Source organism: Rutilus rutilus (genome assembly GCF_951802725.1).
Source record: "Rutilus rutilus genome assembly, chromosome: 17".
NCBI classification, from domain to species: domain Eukaryota; kingdom Metazoa; phylum Chordata; class Actinopteri; order Cypriniformes; family Leuciscidae; genus Rutilus; species Rutilus rutilus.
Window position 1 is genome coordinate 37,359,648 of NC_140230.1, and position 19,636 is coordinate 37,379,283.

The 19,636-nt window shown below is 46.0% G+C and overlaps 1 protein-coding gene across 2 annotated transcripts in view; it reads left to right on the top strand.

The window, feature by feature from the left end:
• Positions 1-1,545: 1,545 nt before the first annotated feature.
• The window catches only part of vps13b (vacuolar protein sorting 13 homolog B), a 186,619-nt gene continuing 168,528 nt past the window's right edge, over positions 1,546-19,636 (top strand). For both annotated transcript variants that reach the window (XM_084385522.1, XM_084385521.1), the window contains exons 1-5: positions 1,546-1,620; positions 2,495-2,659; positions 6,399-6,542; positions 12,415-12,532; positions 16,044-16,211. In XM_084385522.1, coding sequence (XP_084241648.1) covers positions 2,513-2,659; positions 6,399-6,542; positions 12,415-12,532; positions 16,044-16,211 — 577 coding nt within the window. In that variant the 5' untranslated portion in view covers positions 1,546-1,620; positions 2,495-2,512. The remainder of the gene's footprint in view (positions 1,621-2,494; positions 2,660-6,398; positions 6,543-12,414; positions 12,533-16,043; positions 16,212-19,636) is intronic.

The following is a 19,636-nucleotide window of genomic DNA, read 5'->3' on the forward strand; positions in this document are numbered from 1 at the left end:
CTGTATTAAAAATATCTTCCTTTGCTCTTTTAAATTTTTTTTAAGAATAATATTTTATTTTTATATCATATTTTATTTCAATTTCTAATTCTAATTACATGTCCCGAGACTTGTAATGATTTCTAACATCAAATTAGTTATGAGATGATTCTTTAATTTTAATTGTTACAATAATTGTTATTAGAGCCTATTTAATAGTACATATATACACTAGAAAATGTAGCCTATGATTGTGTAAAAACTTTTCTTTTTTTTTCCATAATTGGATATCAATATTTTATTGTCTGAAATGTATTTGTTACTCACGTCACTGATATTGTAACATTGTGGGATTGAATGTGTTTTTGCTGCGCGTGAACGAGATGATTTCACAGATTAATCATAACTCAATCAGCGCGTCTTTAATCTCTAAAATAATGCACAGATCCACGGTTTCATATTTAAAACACGCGATATGAGTTAATAATAATTCTTATAAAATAAATAAGGTAGAAAGTAAAATTCACACATTTTAAAACCTTCATTTGACACACAGACGGAAACATTTGAAGAAATGAAATTAATATTGGAATTAATATGAATATTGACTGTGAATATTGGAAATCAACAATGACGCGCGTGAATTATGAGTCTGAAATTAAACTCGTAAAATAAATTTCTGATTAATTACTGAATGAGTTTTAATAGCCCTAATTTCGTACAAACGACGCGATTCATAAAGCTGTAAATCCCGCGAATAAAACAGAAGATGATCTGAAGCTGATAATGATTATTAGGCTGACCCTAACCCTATATTCAATATTCCGCAAATCACAAAAATTATGAATGGACTGACAGACGCTGATCTGCAATAACAGCTGCGGGAATATAAACACAAATCATGCATTAGTGATTCTCAGACTCAGCGCTGTTTGATTAAAACATGTGTGTGTGTTTATAATAATGATTAGGAGCGTTTTATCAAAAAAACTATTGTTAGTATTTTATAACGATTAATAGGCTATAGTCCGTGTTTAATAATAGCTTTTTATTGTAGGCTATAGGCTACAATACTACTAGCCTGCTAATAATAACTAGGCTATTGTCAGTGTCTAATATTAAATTATTAGACTGTGTTTAATATTGTATTATCAGTATATGATAGCCTTTATATTAATGTCGATTGAACTTCAATACATATCTGCTCCAGTCGAACTGTAGAGTTTATAATAGAGTTTATAGTCAGTCCTTCACTGCAGCTTCAGGAGTTATTTATCACAGACACGCGTCAATAAATCATTCCTGCATTATAAACACTGATTATTAGTATATCGGTGTTTAATAATAATGATTAGCGTAGGCCTACTGTCAGTATTAATGATTATTTGTGTATAATCCGTGTTTCAGTAGCTCTAGTGAATAATAAAAAGGCTTATTTTGACTTCTAGCGCAAATGAAAGAAATGAAAGAAAGTGATTGCGTCTTAAAACAGACTTTACTCTGCGATGACGCGCATCTGCTTTTGCGTCAGCTCTGTGCCGGAAGTGACGCGTCGAAGCAGGCAGTCACGTGGGGTTAGCGTATGCGGAAGTGATGGATGTGTTTGTATTTCTGTAGCAGCTGGACGCGTCGGATAAAGCTGTAAGTGTGTGTTTGTGTGTTTGTGACATTGAAGTGTTTCGGCTGATGTTGCGACTGACACCAGCTGCAGGTGTGTGAGGTGTGTTAGCTGTGTTCAGGTGTGTTAGGTGTGTGTGAGCTCGCTAGCTGTAAAACATCTGTCAGTCTGTTCATGTTCGTCTGTCAGTGAAGAAAGTACAACTCAAGGTCTGTTAATATTCATATTCTAGGACTATATCAGTGCAATAAAGGCCCACATGTTAATCACTTATTGAAGAACGCGTCTGTTTGTAATGACTTGTAATACATGTGGGCACAATTAGCCAAACACAGGTTTGTGTCTGGAATATAGATCTGTGATAGAAACATCTCTTCTGTTATTCTATCATGTTTAATGAAAAACAGCAACAGACAGAGTTTCTCTTTAACTCTCTGAGATCAGATCAGAATACACACACACACACACACACACACACACACACACACACACACACACACACACACACACACACACACACACACATAAACAACTCAGAGGATGATGTACTGAAAGGTCTTCATGTCACCAGGTTTATTAAGTTAATGCACACACTCTCTCTGAATCTTCTGCCTAATGCTGAATCTCTCCTCATGTTGACATTTAGAGATTACATGAATCACACTAATGATAAATATTTTCAATTCATGGCAAATCATTTTCAGTGGCAAACTGACAAAATAAAAAATGAGGATTTGGTTGTTCCTGAATATTAACATTTATGTTATAAAAAAAAGTTCTGAAATATTAGACTTTTACAGTTAAATCTGAAGTGTCAGATGATCGTTTTCATGTCAGACACCAGCTTATGATCTGACAGTGTGTGTGTGTGTGTGTGTGTGTGTGTGTGTGTCTCAGGCACCAGGGCTGGTCAGGATGCTGGAGTCGTATGTTTCTCCTCTCTTGATGAGTTATGTTAACCGCTACATAAAGAACCTGAAGCCGTCGGACCTGCAGCTGTCGTTATGGGGCGGAGACGTGGTTCTGAGCAAACTGGACCTGAGACTGGATGTGCTGGAGCAGGTGAGAGCGACCCGACACACACACTCACGGCCCGGCACACTCACGACACGACCCGGCACACTCACGACCCAACACACACACACACTCACTCACGACACGACCCGGCACACTCACGACACGACCCGACACACTCACGACCCAACACACACACTCACTCACGACCCGACACACACACTCACGGCCCGGCACACTCACGACACGGCCCGGCACACTCACGACACGACCCGACACACACACTCACGGCCCGGCACACTCACGACACGACCCGACACACACACTCACGGCCCGGCACACTCACGACACGACCCGACACACACACACTCACGACCCGACACACTCACGACCCAACACACACACACACTCACTCACGGCCCGACACACACACTCACGGCCCGGCACACTCACGACACGACCCGACACGACACACACACACTCATGACCCGACACACACACACTCACAACCCGACACACTCACGACCCGACACACACACACACTCACGACCCGACACACTCACGACCCAACACACACACACACTCACTCAAGGCCCGACACACACACTCACGGCCCGGCACACACACTCACGGCCCGGCACACTCACGACACGACCCGACACGACACACTCACGACCCAACACACACACACACACACTCACTCACGGCCCGACACACTCACGGCCCGACACACACACTCACGGCCCGACACACACACTCACGGCCTGCCACACTCACGACACGACCCGACACACACACACACACTCACGACCCGACACACACACTCACGGCCCGGCACACTCACGACACGACCCGACACACACACACACACACACTCACGGCCCGACACACACACTCACGGCCTGGCACACTCACGACACGACCCGACACACACACACACACTCACGACCCGACACACACACTCACGACACATACACTCACGACCCGACACACTCACAACCCGACACACACACACACACACACACTCACAACCCGACACACACACACACACACACACACACACACTCACGACCCAACACACACATACGGCCTGACACACACACTCATGGCCCGGCACACTCACGACCCGACCCGACACACTCACAACCCGACCCGACTCGACACACTCACGACCCGACAGACTCACAACTCGACACACACACTCACTCATGGCCCGACACACTCACGACCCGACCCGACACACACACTCACGACCCGACACACTCATGACCCAACCCGACACACTCACGACCCGACCCGACACACTCACGACCCGACCCGACCCGACACACTCACGACCCGACCCGACCCGACACACTCACGACCCGACCCGACTCGACACACTCACGACCCGACCCGACACACTCACGACCCGACAGACTCACAACTCGACACACACACTCACTCATGGCCCGACACACTCACGACCCGACCCGACACACACACTCACGAGGCCGTCAGGTTTTGATCTTTTATCGGTTGGTATTTGCTAGTGTCCATGATGCCGTGTATCTGAAGAAGAAGTCCAGGACCTCCAACAAAACAATAGGCCCAAAAATTAGAGATCCAGCGCCGTATTAACCGTGGCATGGGGAACTTTACATCCCATCTGGTGTGGTTGCTGTCCCGTTTGAAGACCCAGTCGTGTCTGACAGCTGAACACGCTGGAGTTTCTGGATGAGCGAGGAGGATGTTTCTTGAAACCCTCCCAAACAACATGTGCTGATGTAGGGTTTCTATGCTCTCTGACCCCGAGACTCACTAATCTCTGCGATTCTCCATCTGTGATCCTCGGAGAGACTTTGTTCACTCAAACTCTTGCATGAGGACGATATTAACACGTCCTCTTCCTGGCAGATTCACAACATCTTTAGTTGATTGGAACTCCTTAAGTGGATTATCTGTAATACTTTTAGATTTACAGGCACACAAACTTTGGAAGAACATGTATGGTACTCAGACAGGAAAGTTCCTGCAGTTGAGCTGATAGAAAAAAACAAAATACATTTCTAGTTTCAACATTAATTGTTTACTTTAAAACATTAACTTTTTAAATGGAAAACAGTATTAGCTGTGTGCTAAGTGACCCACGTTTGGTTTTTGACCACTGAAAATGTGTATTTACTCACGGGGCCACATTAAGATCTCCATATCTCTGGGGTTGAACCATTTAGAGCCTTTAAAATTAAAATATTAAAAGGAAAGTGTGTTAAGAACTAGAATTTAAAAGGACATTGAGATATATTTAATACTTGGGGCAAAAAAAAGTGCTTTTTCCAATTTTTGAACTTTCACTGTTGGCATATAATGAAGCAAAGATTGCTAAAGTCATCAGATTTGACTAATAGATCTACTAATATCTGTATAAAAATAAAATAATAATGCTGCCATCTTTCTGAAGTCATTTTTAACCCCCGCTGAAAACTCACGTGGAAACTGTCATTTTGACCCCCTCTACAAAACAGTGGATTACTCAGCAAATGTACATCCATGACATTTCATATTTTGCCTTTTTATCTCTATTGATGTTTGTCTTTCTATGAAAAAATATGACAAAAATATATTTTTTAATCTGGGTACTCTGGCTGATTTGACACGGAATGATGTTCTGATCCGTTTCCTTCGATGCGAGGCGTGAGGAGAATAATGTGCGACGCTTTAGAGAAGTTCCCTGGCAGTCGCTGTGTGTTTACAGAAGCTGCAGTTCTGCCTCCCTTCATTACTATTGATAGTTCAAACAAGCGTATGGAATGATTTTTATCTGTCAGGAAAGAAATCATAATCATAATTCAGTTTTCTATCCCTTTCTATCTATGTAATATAAATCTAGCTCACACCATGAGCATCATGAGCTTCAGAGACCTGAACACTGAGCAGCTTATGAAAATAACATGATATGACATAAGTGTCAGAGTTTGTTCAGAGCTTCCCTCTCGTCTGCTGACACTCGGATGCAGGAACACCAGATTTGCTTTGCTTTCTTATTTGGGCAACACTGAGCTTTTGCAGTTGTAATATCTGGAAGGGATCACTGTGTCATGTTGTGAGAATGTTTGGCTCTCAGACTTTGATGCAGGATATTATTAGAAGCAGCTTTCCTCGTCCCAAGCGGGAGTTAAACTTTCCTCAGAGATCTTCTGTGAAAGCGACTGGAATCCTGACAGACCAGCTCTGGAAGCGTTTGAAGCCTGTAAATTCGTTACTGTAACCAGGATTAGACATGAACACCCGCCAAATGCGGGTAAAAATCAACTGTGGCGAGTAACGCTGTCAAATCCGAGCCAATTTGGTGTGTTACTGATTATGTTTACTCACTTTGCTGGAGAAGTTTGTGTAAACCAAATCTGTGCAGATTTAGCACAAATACTCGTGAGTCATCATATATTAAATACAGCGTATTCCGCAGAATCTGCTCATAGCTGGCTTACCTGAACACACACAGGTGATGAGGATGAAAGAGGAAGGGAGGAGATGCTGGATAGTAGGATTTTTTTGTATAAAGAAATCCAAATTTTATATATATTTATATGTATTAAAGCTTTGACATAGTTAATCTGGTTCATTTCTTTCCTTTTTCTTTTTCTTTTTTTTTGGCTAGTAGAAGTTCTGATTTGCCGGTAACTTTAATTTTTTTTAGCCAAATTGGCCGGTGACTGAAAAAGTACATTTCAAACCCTGTTCTGTACGATCTGTTTGCGAAACGTTTGTTCTTCTCAGAGTTTGACTGACAGATGGTGTGTGTTTGCAGGAGCTCAAGCTGCCCTTCATGTTCCTGAGCGGCCACATCCACGAGCTGCGCATCCACGTGCCCTGGACCAAACTGAGCTCCGAGCCCGTGGTCATCACCATCAACACCATGGAGTGCATCCTCAAGCTTCGGGACGGAGCCGCGGTCAGTGTCTGAGATACACACGAGACACACATGAGATGCACACGAGACACACACGAGACACACATGAGATACACACGAGATAGACATGAGATAGACACGAGACACACATGAGACACACATGAGATACACACGAGACGCACACGAGACGCACACGAGACGCACACGAGATGCACACGAGACGCACACGAGACACACACGAGACACACATGAGATACACACGAGATAGACATGAGATAGACACGAGACACACATGAGACACACATGAGATACACACGAGATGCACACGAGACGCACACGAGACGCACACGAGATGCACACGAGACGCACACGAGACACACACGAGACACACACGAGACACACATGAGAGACACACACGAAATACACACGAGATGCACACGAGATGCACACGAGACACACATGAGAGACACACACGAAATACACACGAGATGCACACGAGATGCACACGAGACACACATGATACACATGAGATGCACACGAGATGCACATGAGATGCCAGCCCGTTCTCATCCCAAGGCGTCATATATTGACGCTTTTGACATTTCGTCTACATCCAACGCACATGGCACCCTTTAGCGTCAATATGAGACGCAGATAGATATGGGCCAGAAGGCGCCTCCTAGCGGTCTAACCCTAACCCTACCCCAGACCTAAACCTACCCATAACCAAACAAAGCTATCTGCGTCTCATATTGACGCTAAAGGGTGCCATGTGCGTTGGATGTAGACGAAATGTCAAAAGCGTCAGTATATGACGCCCTAGGATGAGAATGCGTTGGAGATGCACACTAGACGCACACGAGACGCACACGAGATGCACACGAGACACACGAGATGCACATGAGACACACATGAGATACACACGAGACACACATGAGATACACACGAGACACACGAGATACACACGAGACACACACGAGATACACTTGAGATACACACGAGGCACACATGAGATACACACGAGACACACATGAGATACACATGAGACACACATTAGATAGACATGAGACACACGAGATAGACATGAGACACACATGAGATAGACATGAGATAGACACGAGACACACATGAGATACACACGAGACACACATGAGATACACACAAGACACACACGAGACACACATGAGATACACACGAGACACATATGAGATACACACGAGACACACATGAGACACACATGAGATACACGAGACACATGAGATAGACATGAGATAGACATCAGATACATACGAGACACACATGAGACACACATGAGATACACACAAGACACACACGAGACACACATGAGATACACACGAGACACATATGAGATACACACGAGACACATATGAGATACACACGAGACACACATGAGACACACATGAGATACACGAGACACATGAGATAGACATGAGATAGACATCAGATACATACGAGACACACATGATACACACGAGACACACATGAGATACACACGAGACACACATGAGATAGACATGAGACACACACGAGACACACACAAGATAGACATGAGATAGACATGAGATAGACATGAGATACACATGAGATAGACACGAGACACACGAGACACACACGATACACACATGAGACACACACGAGACACATTAGATACACACGAGACACACATGAGATACACACGAGACACACATGAGATACACACGAGACACACATCAGATACACACGAGACACACATCAGATACACACGAGACACACACGAGATACACATGAGATAGACATGAGATAGACATCAGATACACACGAGACACACGAGACGCATGAGATAGACATCAGATACACACGAGACACACACGAGACGCATGAGATAGACATGAGATGTACACGAGATGCACACGAGATGCACGAACTTTCCATCGCACAAAAGGTTCTTTATAGTAGAAAAAGGATCTTTAGATTATTAAAATGTTCTTTACACCAAGAGATGATCACTGAAAGGAACCCAAAATAGTTATTCTATGGCATCGCTGCGAAAACAGCTTTTTGGAACCTTATTTGTAATAGTGTAGTGTGATGGAATCACTCACCAACCCTGACCACAGGTATATTCAGTCGCCCGTCGCGTAAATCTGCTGTTTTTCACGTGATGTTCGCACAGAAAGGGATGAGATGTGACCGTCTTCCTTTATCTAGAACAGTTGTGGCACCAGAAAAAGGCAAAAAGTGTGTTTTACTGTATGAAATCATTGACATATGCCAACAATACATTGTATGGGTCAAAATGATTTTTATTTTATGCCAAAAATCTTTACAAAAAAAGTAAAGATCCTGTTTCATATCTCCTACCGTAAATATATAAAACAATTATTTTTGTGCGTGCATGCAGCAAAATCGATGATGTATAAATCTCAATTTAAAAAATAGACCCTTGTGACTGGCTTTGTGGTCCAGGGTCACATGTTTATTTTTAGAGTGGCTTTACAGCAGAATCTGAATTTGTCTCGAATTTGATGAATTTTTTCAAAAGTGATTCTGTTATTTCCTGTTTATTTCTGTGAAGCTGCTGTGAAATATAAAGTGCTATAGAAATAAAGCTTGACATGGACGTTGGTAAAGATGTAGTGTTCTAACGGCCTGATGTTTGCATGCGCAGTCGTTCAGAGGAGGTCCAGATGGCCAGTTAGAAACACATTTAGGAGGGAAGTCAATTAGAGCTGATTATAGCGGCTTCTGCAGAATAGATCTGGACCATATGCGTGTTCCCCTGCACTAATGTCAGCTACTGCCGTCTGCGCGCTCCTGCCATGTGGGAACCGTGCCGTATATACACTGGGACATTCCCAAACAGGTATTCGTTGCAGATGTGTTTCACAGAGCCGTCCGGTTTAAGAAAGAACTTTTGGAAAATTGCAAATGACGTTGAGACAAATTATGCGCTGGTGAAGCTGAGGCCGGAGAGACCCGAAAGCAGACGCAGAACCACACGGCAGAACCACACGGCAGAACCGGTACGGCAGAACCACACGGCAGAACCGGTACGGCAGAACCACACGGCAGAACCGGTACGGCAGAACCACACGGCAGAACCACACGGCAGAACCGGTACGGCAGAACCACACGGCAGAACCGGTACGGCAGAACCACACGGCAGAACCACATGGCAGAACCGGTACGGCAGAACCACACGGCAGAACCACATGGCAGAACCGGTACGGCAGAACCACACGGCAGAACCACACGGCAGAACCGGTACGGCAGAACCACACGGCAGAACCGGTACGGCAGAACCACACGGCAGAACCACACGGCAGAACCACACGGCAGAACCCTGGCGATCGCGTCACTGATGCAGGCAAACATACTGATAAATCTATGCAGAATAAAGACAACACAGAAAAACACTCGTAGAAGAAAAGGTTCTATATGGGATCATTTTATGGATTCAGTTTTAATTTATCGATTTTGCTTTAATTCATCTTTAATTTAAATTTAATTTCATGAATGAAAGAAACAGCTAGTAAACATAGTAAGAACATTTAAATAAGCCATCAAACATGAGTTTTATGCAATTATTTAAGACATTTCTTCTTATATAGAACCTGTTTGTTATAAGAGTTCTTTGAAATTGAGTCAAGAACTGAATATGCTCACGGTCGACTGCAGCTGAGAGAGAGCGTGATGCTGAATGTGTTGTGTTTCAGGTGTGTGTGTGTGTGTGTGTTGTGTCTCAGGTGTGTGTGTGTGTGTGTCTCAGATGTATGTGTGTGTGTGTGTCTCAGATGTGTGTGTTGTGTCTCAGATGTGTGTGTGTTGTGTCGTGTGTGTGTGTGTGTGTGTGTGTGTTGTGTCTCAGATGTGTGTGTGTTGTGTCTTGTGTGTGTGTGTGTGTGTGTGTGTGTGTGTTTTGTCTCAGATGTGTGTGTGTGTGTGTTGTGTCTCAGATGTGTGTTTGTTGTGTCTCAGGTGTGTGTGTGTGTGTGTGTGTGTGTGTGTGTGTGTGTCTCAGATGTGTGTGTGTGTGTTGTGTCTCAGATGTGTGTGTGTCAGATGTGTGTGTGTGTGTGTGTGTGTTGTGTCTCAGATGTGTGTGTGTGTGTTGTATCTCAGATGTGTTGTGTCTCAGATGTGTGTGTGTTGTGTCTCAGATGTGTGTGTGTGTGTGTTGTGTCTCAGATGTGTGTGTGTGTTGTGTCTCAGGTGTGTGTGTGTGTGTGTGTGTTGTCTCAGATGTGTGTGTGTTGTGTCTCAGATGTGTGTGCTGAGTGTGTTGTGTCTCAGATGTGTGTGTGTTGTGTCTCAGGTGTGTGTGTGTGTTGTGTCTCAGATGTGTGTGTGTGTGTGTGTCTCTCAGATGTGTGTGTGTTGTGTCTTCAGATGTGTGTGTGTTGTGTCTCAGATGTGTGTGTGCTGAGTGTGTTGTGTCTCAGATGTGTGTGTGTTGTGTCTCAGATGTGTGTGTGTGTGTTGTGTCTCAGATGTGTGTGTGTTGTGTCTCAGATGTGTGTGTGTGTGTGTTGTGTCTCAGATGTGTGTGTGTGTGTGTTGTGTCTCAGATGTGTGTGTGTTGTGTCTCAGATGTGTGTGTGTGTGTGTGTGTTGTGTCTCAGATGTGTGTGTGTTGTGTCTCAGATGTGTGTGTGTGTGTCTCAGAAGTGTGTGTGCGAACAGAAGGAAGCTTTGAGTTGTTCTGATGATTAATGATCTAATGACTGTAGTTTGTTTTTACAGTTCCTCTGAGCAGCTGAATATGATCCTGCAGAAATATACGTTTCATGTTCACGATCTGCAGTGAAGCTGCGCTGTGTGTGTGTGTGTGTGTGTGTGTGTGTGTGTGTGTGCAGACGTGGAGGTGTGTGAGTGTCTTGAGTAACAAAGCAGCTCCTCCTCGTCTCTGAATGAAGTGTTAATCGCTCTTCTCCTGTGTGTGTGTTTATTATATCTGTGTGTGTGTGAGACGTCTTCAGTAACGCATCTGGAGCTGTGTGTGTGTGTGTGAGAGAGACGTCTTCAGTAACGCATCTGGAGCTGTGTGGTGTGTGGTGTGTGTGTGTGTGAGAAAGAGAGAGAGAGAGAGAGAGAGAGTGAGTGTGTGTGTGTGTGTGGAGTGGATGGTTAAGGGTTTTGTTGATGCTACGGAGGTTTACTGAGTGTGTTTAACTCAGGACCCATGTGATGTTGGTCTAAGGTCAAAGGTCGTGCTGTGGGGGTGTATGGGCCGTCACTGATGCAGTAAAGTGAATCTCTCCAGTAAATCAGTGTGTGTTATCAGTGACAGGCATTCTGGGACGTTTGTGTCTGACCTCGACATCCACTCGTCTGATTCTTTTAGACGCTTCTTCACTCTTTCATCGCAAACACGCCGCAATAAACCAGAAATAACCCTTTACTGCTGTTTATCCCAGAGCTCCCTCATTCCTGCAGACACACACACACACACACACACACACGAGTCAAGTCTCCTTCATTTATACAGCGCTTTAACAGTACAGATGTTTCACAGCAGCTTTACAGTGATAACAGGAGATTACAGTAACAGAGATTGTTTAGGCTTTACAGCAGATCTAGAATAAAGTTATTGTCCAGATAAAGTTAGTTTTGACTGATTCACTTCCGTTGTGAAGATCATTAGTTATTAACTTAGTGGCCGCTAACACACACCGCTCTCACAGGAAACTTTTAATGTGTTCTGGCCGTTCATTTACACGACAGCAGTGTTTGAGCTCGAGAACACAGGATCCAAGGTGCAAGCGCTTATATTTTTTATTTCTGACACACGCGCACACACACACACACACTCGCACACGCACACAACACACACACGCACACACACACTCACACACACACGCTCTTCCTCTTTCAGATGTGTGTAAGCTGGTGATTGTGTTGTTTCTGTGTGCAGGATGATAATGAGAGCTGTGGGTCCAGTTCCACCAATCGCAGCGCGTCTGAGAGCTCGAGGGCGTCGGCTAAACCTCGACGTGTGCAGCAGAACCCCAGCGACCCGGACCTGCCCCCAGGTGTGTGTGTGTGTGTGTGTGTGTGTGTGTGTGTGTTTGTGTGAGAGTGAGTGTGTGTGTGTGTGCGTGTGTGTGCGTTTGATTTATATTACATTGTGGGAACCAAATGTCCTCCATTGTGGGGACCAGCCAGCCAGCCAGCCAGCCAGCCAGCCAGCGGTCGCCATGAGGGGAATGGGTAAATAAACATACTAAATTGTATTTTTTTGAAAATGTAAAAATGCAGAAAGTTTTCTGTGATGGGTAGGTTTAGGGGTAGGGTTAGTGTGTGTGTGTGTGTGTGTGTGTGTGTGTGATGGGCAGGTTTAGGGGTAGGGTTAGTGTAAGGGGACAGAACATACAGTTTGTACTGTATAAAAACCATTAAGTCTATGGAGAGTCCCCACAAAGATAGTGAACCAGACATGCGTGAGTGTGTGTGTGTGTGTGTGTGTGTGTGTGTGTGTGTGTGTGAGTGAGTGAGTGTGTGTGTGTGTGAGTGAGTGAGTGATGCGTGAGGGCCACGGACCCTCCCTTAGAGACCCCCAGCAGCGCACTGTTTGTTTTCTTTCAAGCTCACGCGCACACACACACACACACACACACTCACACTTACACACACCATCTCACTTACACACACACATTTCTGTTTCACTCAGTAAGACATAAAAATAACTTTTTAGACATTTGTGGTATATTTTCTCATGTTATTACCACACATTTATTAATTTAGTAGATTTTTTTTGTCCAAGTGAGTTTGAAAATGTAAATTTCAGCAGCAGAAAATAAAAATCTCGCAGCTCGGCCTCGTCCTTATCATATGTTTTTGCGTAAAACTGTGTAAATCAGGGAAAACGAGTGAAACCCTTCTTTCACCACGCTGTCGTCAGGAATCTGCTCGTGAGAGAGAGTTACTCTCGGGATCAGAGAGGAAAACCTTCAGTCAGGTTGAAGAGGTTGAGCAGACTGAGACGAGACTGAGACGAGACTGAGACGAGACTGAGACGAGACTGAGACAGACTGAGACAGACTGAGACAGACTGAGACGAGACTGAGACAGACTGAGACGAGACTGAGACAGACTGAGACGAGACTGAGACTGAGACCCAGCGACGGACAGAATGTTTCTGTGCTCATTATCACACTGATTCCTTCACATGAGGGATTCAGTTACAGATGAAGAAGATTTGTTTTAGTTTGTTAAATTGAATTTGTTAAGCGCAGAGGAGGTTAGTGTTCATTTCTGATGAGATGTTTGAATGAATGTGTTTCTGTTTATGATGAGCTGAGTGTCTGTGAGTGTGTGTTAGTGCGTCTCCTGTGCATCAAAACATCTTAAAGGTGACATTATGCCCCTTTTCACAAGATGTAATATAAATCTGTGGTGTCCTCAGAGTGTCTCTGTGAAATTTCAGCTCAAAATACCAGATCATTTATTACAGCTTGTCAAATTTGCCCCTTTTTGGGTGTGAGCAAAAACGCGCCGTTTTAGTGTGTGTCCCTTTAAATGCAAATGAGCTTTAGCTCCGCCTCCGTTCAGAAGAGGGCGGAGTCTTTACACAAGTTTCAGAAACTCCGGCAATAACAAAACAGGCCAATCTCACTCATCCAGAATCCCAGAATAACCAGTAGCGAGTGCAGCCTTACGGAGAGACTCAGGAAGAGTTTCTGAATGTTAGTGGAGACATTTCTGTAGTTGTTGTGGAGTTACATTGATCATCTCATCATCATGTTGAACTTCTCCACAAGTGTCCACAGTTCCTGAGGTCTTTATAAGACAGCGGTGACATGTTCTGGTCAATAGTGTTCAGTGCTCAGTGTTTGTGCGCAGGAGAGAGTCTGAGAGTGTGTGTGAGTGCGCTGGAGTCAGAGTGTGTGTGAGTGCGCTGGAGTCTGAGAGTGTGTGTGAGTGTGTGTGTGTGTGAGTGCGCTGGAGTCTGAGAGTGTGTGTGAGTGAGTCTGAGAGTGTGTGTGTGCGCTGGAGTCTGAGAGTGTGTGTGAGTGAGTCTGAGAGTGTGTGTGTGCGCTGGAGTCTGAGAGTGTGTGAGTGAGTCTGAGAGTGTGTGTGTGAGTGCGCTGGAGTCTGAGAGTGTGTGTGAGTGAGTCTGAGAATGTGTGTGTGAGTGCGCTGGAGTCTGAGAGCGTGTGTGAGTGTGTGTGTGTGAGTGCGCTGGAGTCTGAGAGTGTGTGTGAGTGAGTCTGAGAGTGTGTGTGTGAGTGCGCTGGAGTCTGAGAGCATGTGTGAGTGTGTGTGTGAGTGCGCTGGAGTCTGAGAGTGTGTGTGAGTGAGTCTGAGAGTGTGTGTGTGAGTGCGCTGGAGTCTGAGAGCGTGTGTGAGTGTGTGTGTGTGAGTGCGCTGGAGTCTGAGAGTGTGTGTGAGTGAGTCTGAGAGCGACTCTTGGCTTGAGTAGCACATAAAGCTGTTGGTTTTTCCAGCTATTTTACGAGTGTAGTTGTGATCCCCACGGGCCGCAGGTGCAGCGGAGCTGAAGAGAGTTTATGGAGAAACGCAGGGAAAGTAAAGACTCCGCTGGATAAATTAGATCCAGAGAGCACTAACAGGGAATGAGTTTATGACTGTGAATGCAGGTGCTACACACACACACACAGACCCGCCGCTGACCCGCATGTTTAACACACACCCTCGACCGCACACACTGACGCTCGCGTGACCGACGCTCTCGGGAAATAACGCACCACTGCGGACGATACTGTAAAACACTCGTTTGTTCTTCACCTGATCCCGAGGCTTTGAGTTTGTGGGATTATGATCCAGAGCTCATTAATAAAACACACGCCACTCGCACAGGAAGACAAACATTTGAGTTGGACTACAAGGAAAAAGCATTAAAGTTTTATAAGTTGGAGTGGGACCGCGAGCGCTCAGCCTGAATAATGCCGTCGCTCCCGCGGTGATGACCGCTCCTTGCTGGATGTTTTAATATGTTATTGCTGAAACTCTGGTTTGTAATGTTTTCAGTATTTTGGTACTTTGTTGTGTAATGACCTTAGAGCATGAGCACTGTTCAGCTGGAGCTTCTGGTCTCACACACACACACACACACACACACACACACACACACACACACACACTGCACAATTAATAGATTAAATCAGTGAGATTGTGATATGGCTGCTGCAGTTAATCTAATCCTGAAAACTGTTTAGCGTTGTGTTTTTGCAGGTGAGAGAAGCAACAAATCTAGAACATCCCAGTGTAATTAACAGGGAGCCGGCGCTGTGTGAAAGAGTTACAGAGTGTTTGGAGAGCACAGGACTCACACTGAACTCAGGCACTATTATGGGATGTTGTAATCATGTCATGTTGATTGTTTTCTGTGTACAATTTATTAATTCACTCTTTAGAATAAGAGTTTTGTTATTCATGCTGCTGACCAAGTGGCGGCGATGCTTCGTTTTTTCAGGACCTTATGCTGCGTTTTTTTATTATGCAACAATCAATTCTTTCAAAAGTCTCCATCAGCTGTTTGTGAGAGTTTGAGTTTTCCTTCTGCTGTGTGTCTCTCTGCAGGGTACGTGCAGAGTCTGATTCGCCGAGTGGTGAATAATGTCAATATCGTGGTGAATAACCTGATCCTGAAGTATGTGGAGGATGACATTGTGCTGTCGGTAAACATCACGTCAGCGGAGTGTTACACAGTGGACGAGCTGTGGGACCGAGCCTTCATGGACATCATCTGTGAGTAAAACATGTTCACACGCGTGTTTAACAGCAATAACCGTATGATGAAAGAAAGGCTCTGATCACATTATGAAGGAACACTAGTGTCAGGGTCCAGGTCCAAGTTCAAGCATATACATGAGTGCAGAGTTAGTGTTGGGTGAGTGTTAGTTAATGCTGGTTGAGTTTGGGTGGTTGGTTAGTGCTGGGTGAGTTTGGGGGATTGGTTAATGCTGGTTGAGTTTGGGGGGTTGGTTAGTGCTGGGTGAGTTTGGGGGGTTGGTTAGTGCTGGGTGAGTTTGGGGGGTTGGTTAATGCTGGTTGAGTTTGGGGGGTTGGTTAGTGCTGGGTGAGTTTGGGGGGTTGGTTAGTGCTGGGTGAGTTTGGGGGATTGGTTAGTGCTGGTTGAATTTGGGGGATTGGTTAGTGCTGGGTGAGTTTGGGGGATTGGTTAGTGCTGGGTGAGTTTGGGGGGTTGGTTAATGCTGTTTGAGTTTGGGGGGTTGGTTAGTGCTGGGTGAGTTTGGGGGGTTGGTTAGTGCTGGGTGAGTTTGGGGGGTTGGTTAATGCTGGTTGAGTTTGGGGGGTTGGTTAGTGCTGGGTGAGTTTGGGGGGTTGGTTAATGCTGGTTGAGTTTGGGGGGTTGGTTAATGCTGGTTGAGTTTGGGGGGTTGGTTAGTGCTGGGTGAGTTTGGGGGATTGGTTAGTGCTGGGTGAGTTTGGGGGATTGGTTAATGCTGGTTGAGTTTGTGGGGTTGGTTAGTGCTGGGTGAGTTTGGGGGGTTGGTTAATGCTGGTTGATTTCGGGCTGTCGTTTAGTGCTGGTCGAGTTTGGGGGATTGGTTAGTGCTGGTTGAGTATGGGGGGTTGGTTAATGCTGGTTGAGTTCGGGCTGTCGGTTAGTGCTGGGTGAGTTTGGGGGGTTGGTTAATGCTGGTTGAGTTCGGGCTGTCGGTTAGTGCTGGGTGAGTTTGGGGGGTTGGTTAATGCTGGGTGAGTTCGGGCTGTCGTTTAGTGCTGGTCGAGTTGGGGGATTGGTTAGTGCTGGTTGAGTATGGGGGGTTGGTTAATGCTGGTTGAGTTCGGGCTGTCGGTTAGTGCTGGGTGAGTTTGGGGGGTTGGTTAATGCTGGGTGAGTTTGGGGGATTGGTTAATGCTGGGTGAGTTTGGGGGGTTGGTTAATGCTGGTTGAGTTTCGGGGGTTGGTTAATGCTGGTTGAGTTTGGGGGGTTGGTTAGTGCTGGGTGAGTTTGGGGGGTTGGTTAATGCTGGTTGAGTTTGGGGAGTTGGTTAATGCTGGTTGAGTTTGGGGGGTTGGTTAGTGCTGGGTGAGTTTGGGGGATTAGTTAGTGCTGGGTGAGTTTGGGGGATTGGTTAATGCTGGTTGAGTTTGGGGGGTTGGTTAGTGCTGGGTGAGTTTGGGGGATTGGTTAGTGCTGGGTGAGTTTGGGGGATTGGTTAATGCTGGTTGAGTTTGGGGGGTTGGTTAGTGCTGGGTGAGTTTGGGGGGTTGGTTAGTGCTGGGTGAGTTTGGGGGGTTGGTTAATGCTGGTTGAGTTTGGGGGGTTGGTTAGTGCTGGGTGAGTTTGGGGGGTTGGTTAATGCTGGTTGAGTTTGGGGGGTTGGTTAGTGCTGGGTGAGTTTGGGGGATTGGTTAGTGCTGGGTGAGTTTGGGGGATTGGTTAATGCTGGTTGAGTTTGGGGGGTTGGTTAGTGCTGGGTGAGTTCGGGCTGTCGGTTAGTGCTGGGTGAGTTTGGGGGGTTGGTTAATGCTGGGTGAGTTCGGGCTGTTGTTTAGTGCTGGGTGAGTTTGGGGGATTGGTTAGTGCTGGGTGAGTTTGGGGGATTGGTTAATGCTGGTTGAGTTTGGGGGGTTGGTTAGTGCTGGGTGAGTTTGGGGGGTTGGTTAATGCTGGTTGATTTCGGGCTGTCGTTTATTGCTGGTCGAGTTTGGGGGATTGGTTAGTGCTGGTTGAGTATGGGGGGTTGGTTAATGCTGGTTGAGTTCGGGCTGTCGGTTAATGCTGGGTGAGTTTGGGGGGTTGGTTAATGCTGGGTGAGTTTGGGGGATTGGTTAATGCAGGGTGAGTTTTGGGGGGTTGGTTAGTGCTGATTGAGTTTTGGGCTGTCGGTTAGTGCTGGTTGAGTTTTGGGCTGTCGGTTAGTGTTGGTTGAGTTCGGGCTGTCGGTTAGTGCTGGGTGAGTTCGGGGGGTTGGTTAGTGCTGGGTGAGTTTGGGGGGTTGGTTAGTGCTGGGTGAGTTTGGGGGGTTGGTTAGTGCTGGGTGAGTTTGGGGGGTTGGTTAGTGCTGGTTGAGTTCGGGGGGTTGGTTAGTGCTGGTTGAGTTCGTGGGATTGATTAATGCTGGGTGAGTTTGGCGGGTTGGTTAATGTGGGGTGAGTTTGGGGGGTTGGTTAGTGCTGGGTGAGTTTGGGGGGTTGGTTAGTGCTGGTTGAGTTCGGGCTTTCGTTTAGTGCTGGTCGAGTTTGGGGATTGGTTAGTGCTGGTTGAGTATGGGGGTTGGTTAATGCTGGTTGAGTTTGGGCTGTCGGTTAGTACTGGTTGAGTTTGGGGGGTTGGTTAGTGCTGGGTGAGTTTGGGGGGTTGGTTAATGCTGGGTGAGTTTAGGGGATTGGTTAATGCTGGGTGAGTTTGGGGGATCGGTTAATGCTGGGTGAGTTTGGGGGGTTGGTTAGTGTTTGGGTGAGTTTGGGGGGTTGGTTAGTGCTGGGTGAGTTTGGGGGGTTGGTTAGTGCTGGGTGAGTTTGGGGGGTTGGTTAGTGCTGGCTGAGCTTGGGGGGTTGGTTAGTGCTGGTTGAGTTCGGGGGGTTGGTTAGTGCTGGTTGAGTTCGTGGGATTGATTAATGCTGGGTGAGTTTGGCGGGTTGGTTAATGTGGGGTGAGTTTGGGGGGTTGGTTAGTGCTGGGTGAGTTTGGGGGGTTGGTTAGTGCTGGTTGAGTTCGGGCTGTCGGTTAGTGCTGGGTGAGTTTGGGGGGTTGGTTAGTGCTGGGTGAGTTTGGGGGGTTGGTTAGTGCTGGTTGAGTTCGGGCTTTCGTTTAGTGCTGGTCGAGTTTGGGGATTGGTTAGTGCTGGTTGAGTATGGGGGTTGGTTAATGCTGGTTGAGTTTGAGCTGTCGGTTAGTACTGGTTGAGTTTGGGGGGTTGGTTAGTGCTGGGTGAGTTTGGGGGGTTGGTTAATGCTGGGTGAGTTTAGGGGATTGGTTAATGCTGGGTGAGTTTGGGGGATTGGTTAATGCTGGGTGAGTTTGGGGGGTTGGTTAGTGCTGGGTGAGTTTGGGGGGTTGGTTAATGCTGGGTGAGTTCGGGCAGTCGTTTAGTGCTGGTCGAGTTTGGGCAGTCGTTTAGTGCTGGTCGAGTTTGGGGGATTGGTTAGTGCTGGTTGAGTATGGGGGGTTGGTTAATGCTGGTTGAGTTCGGGCTGT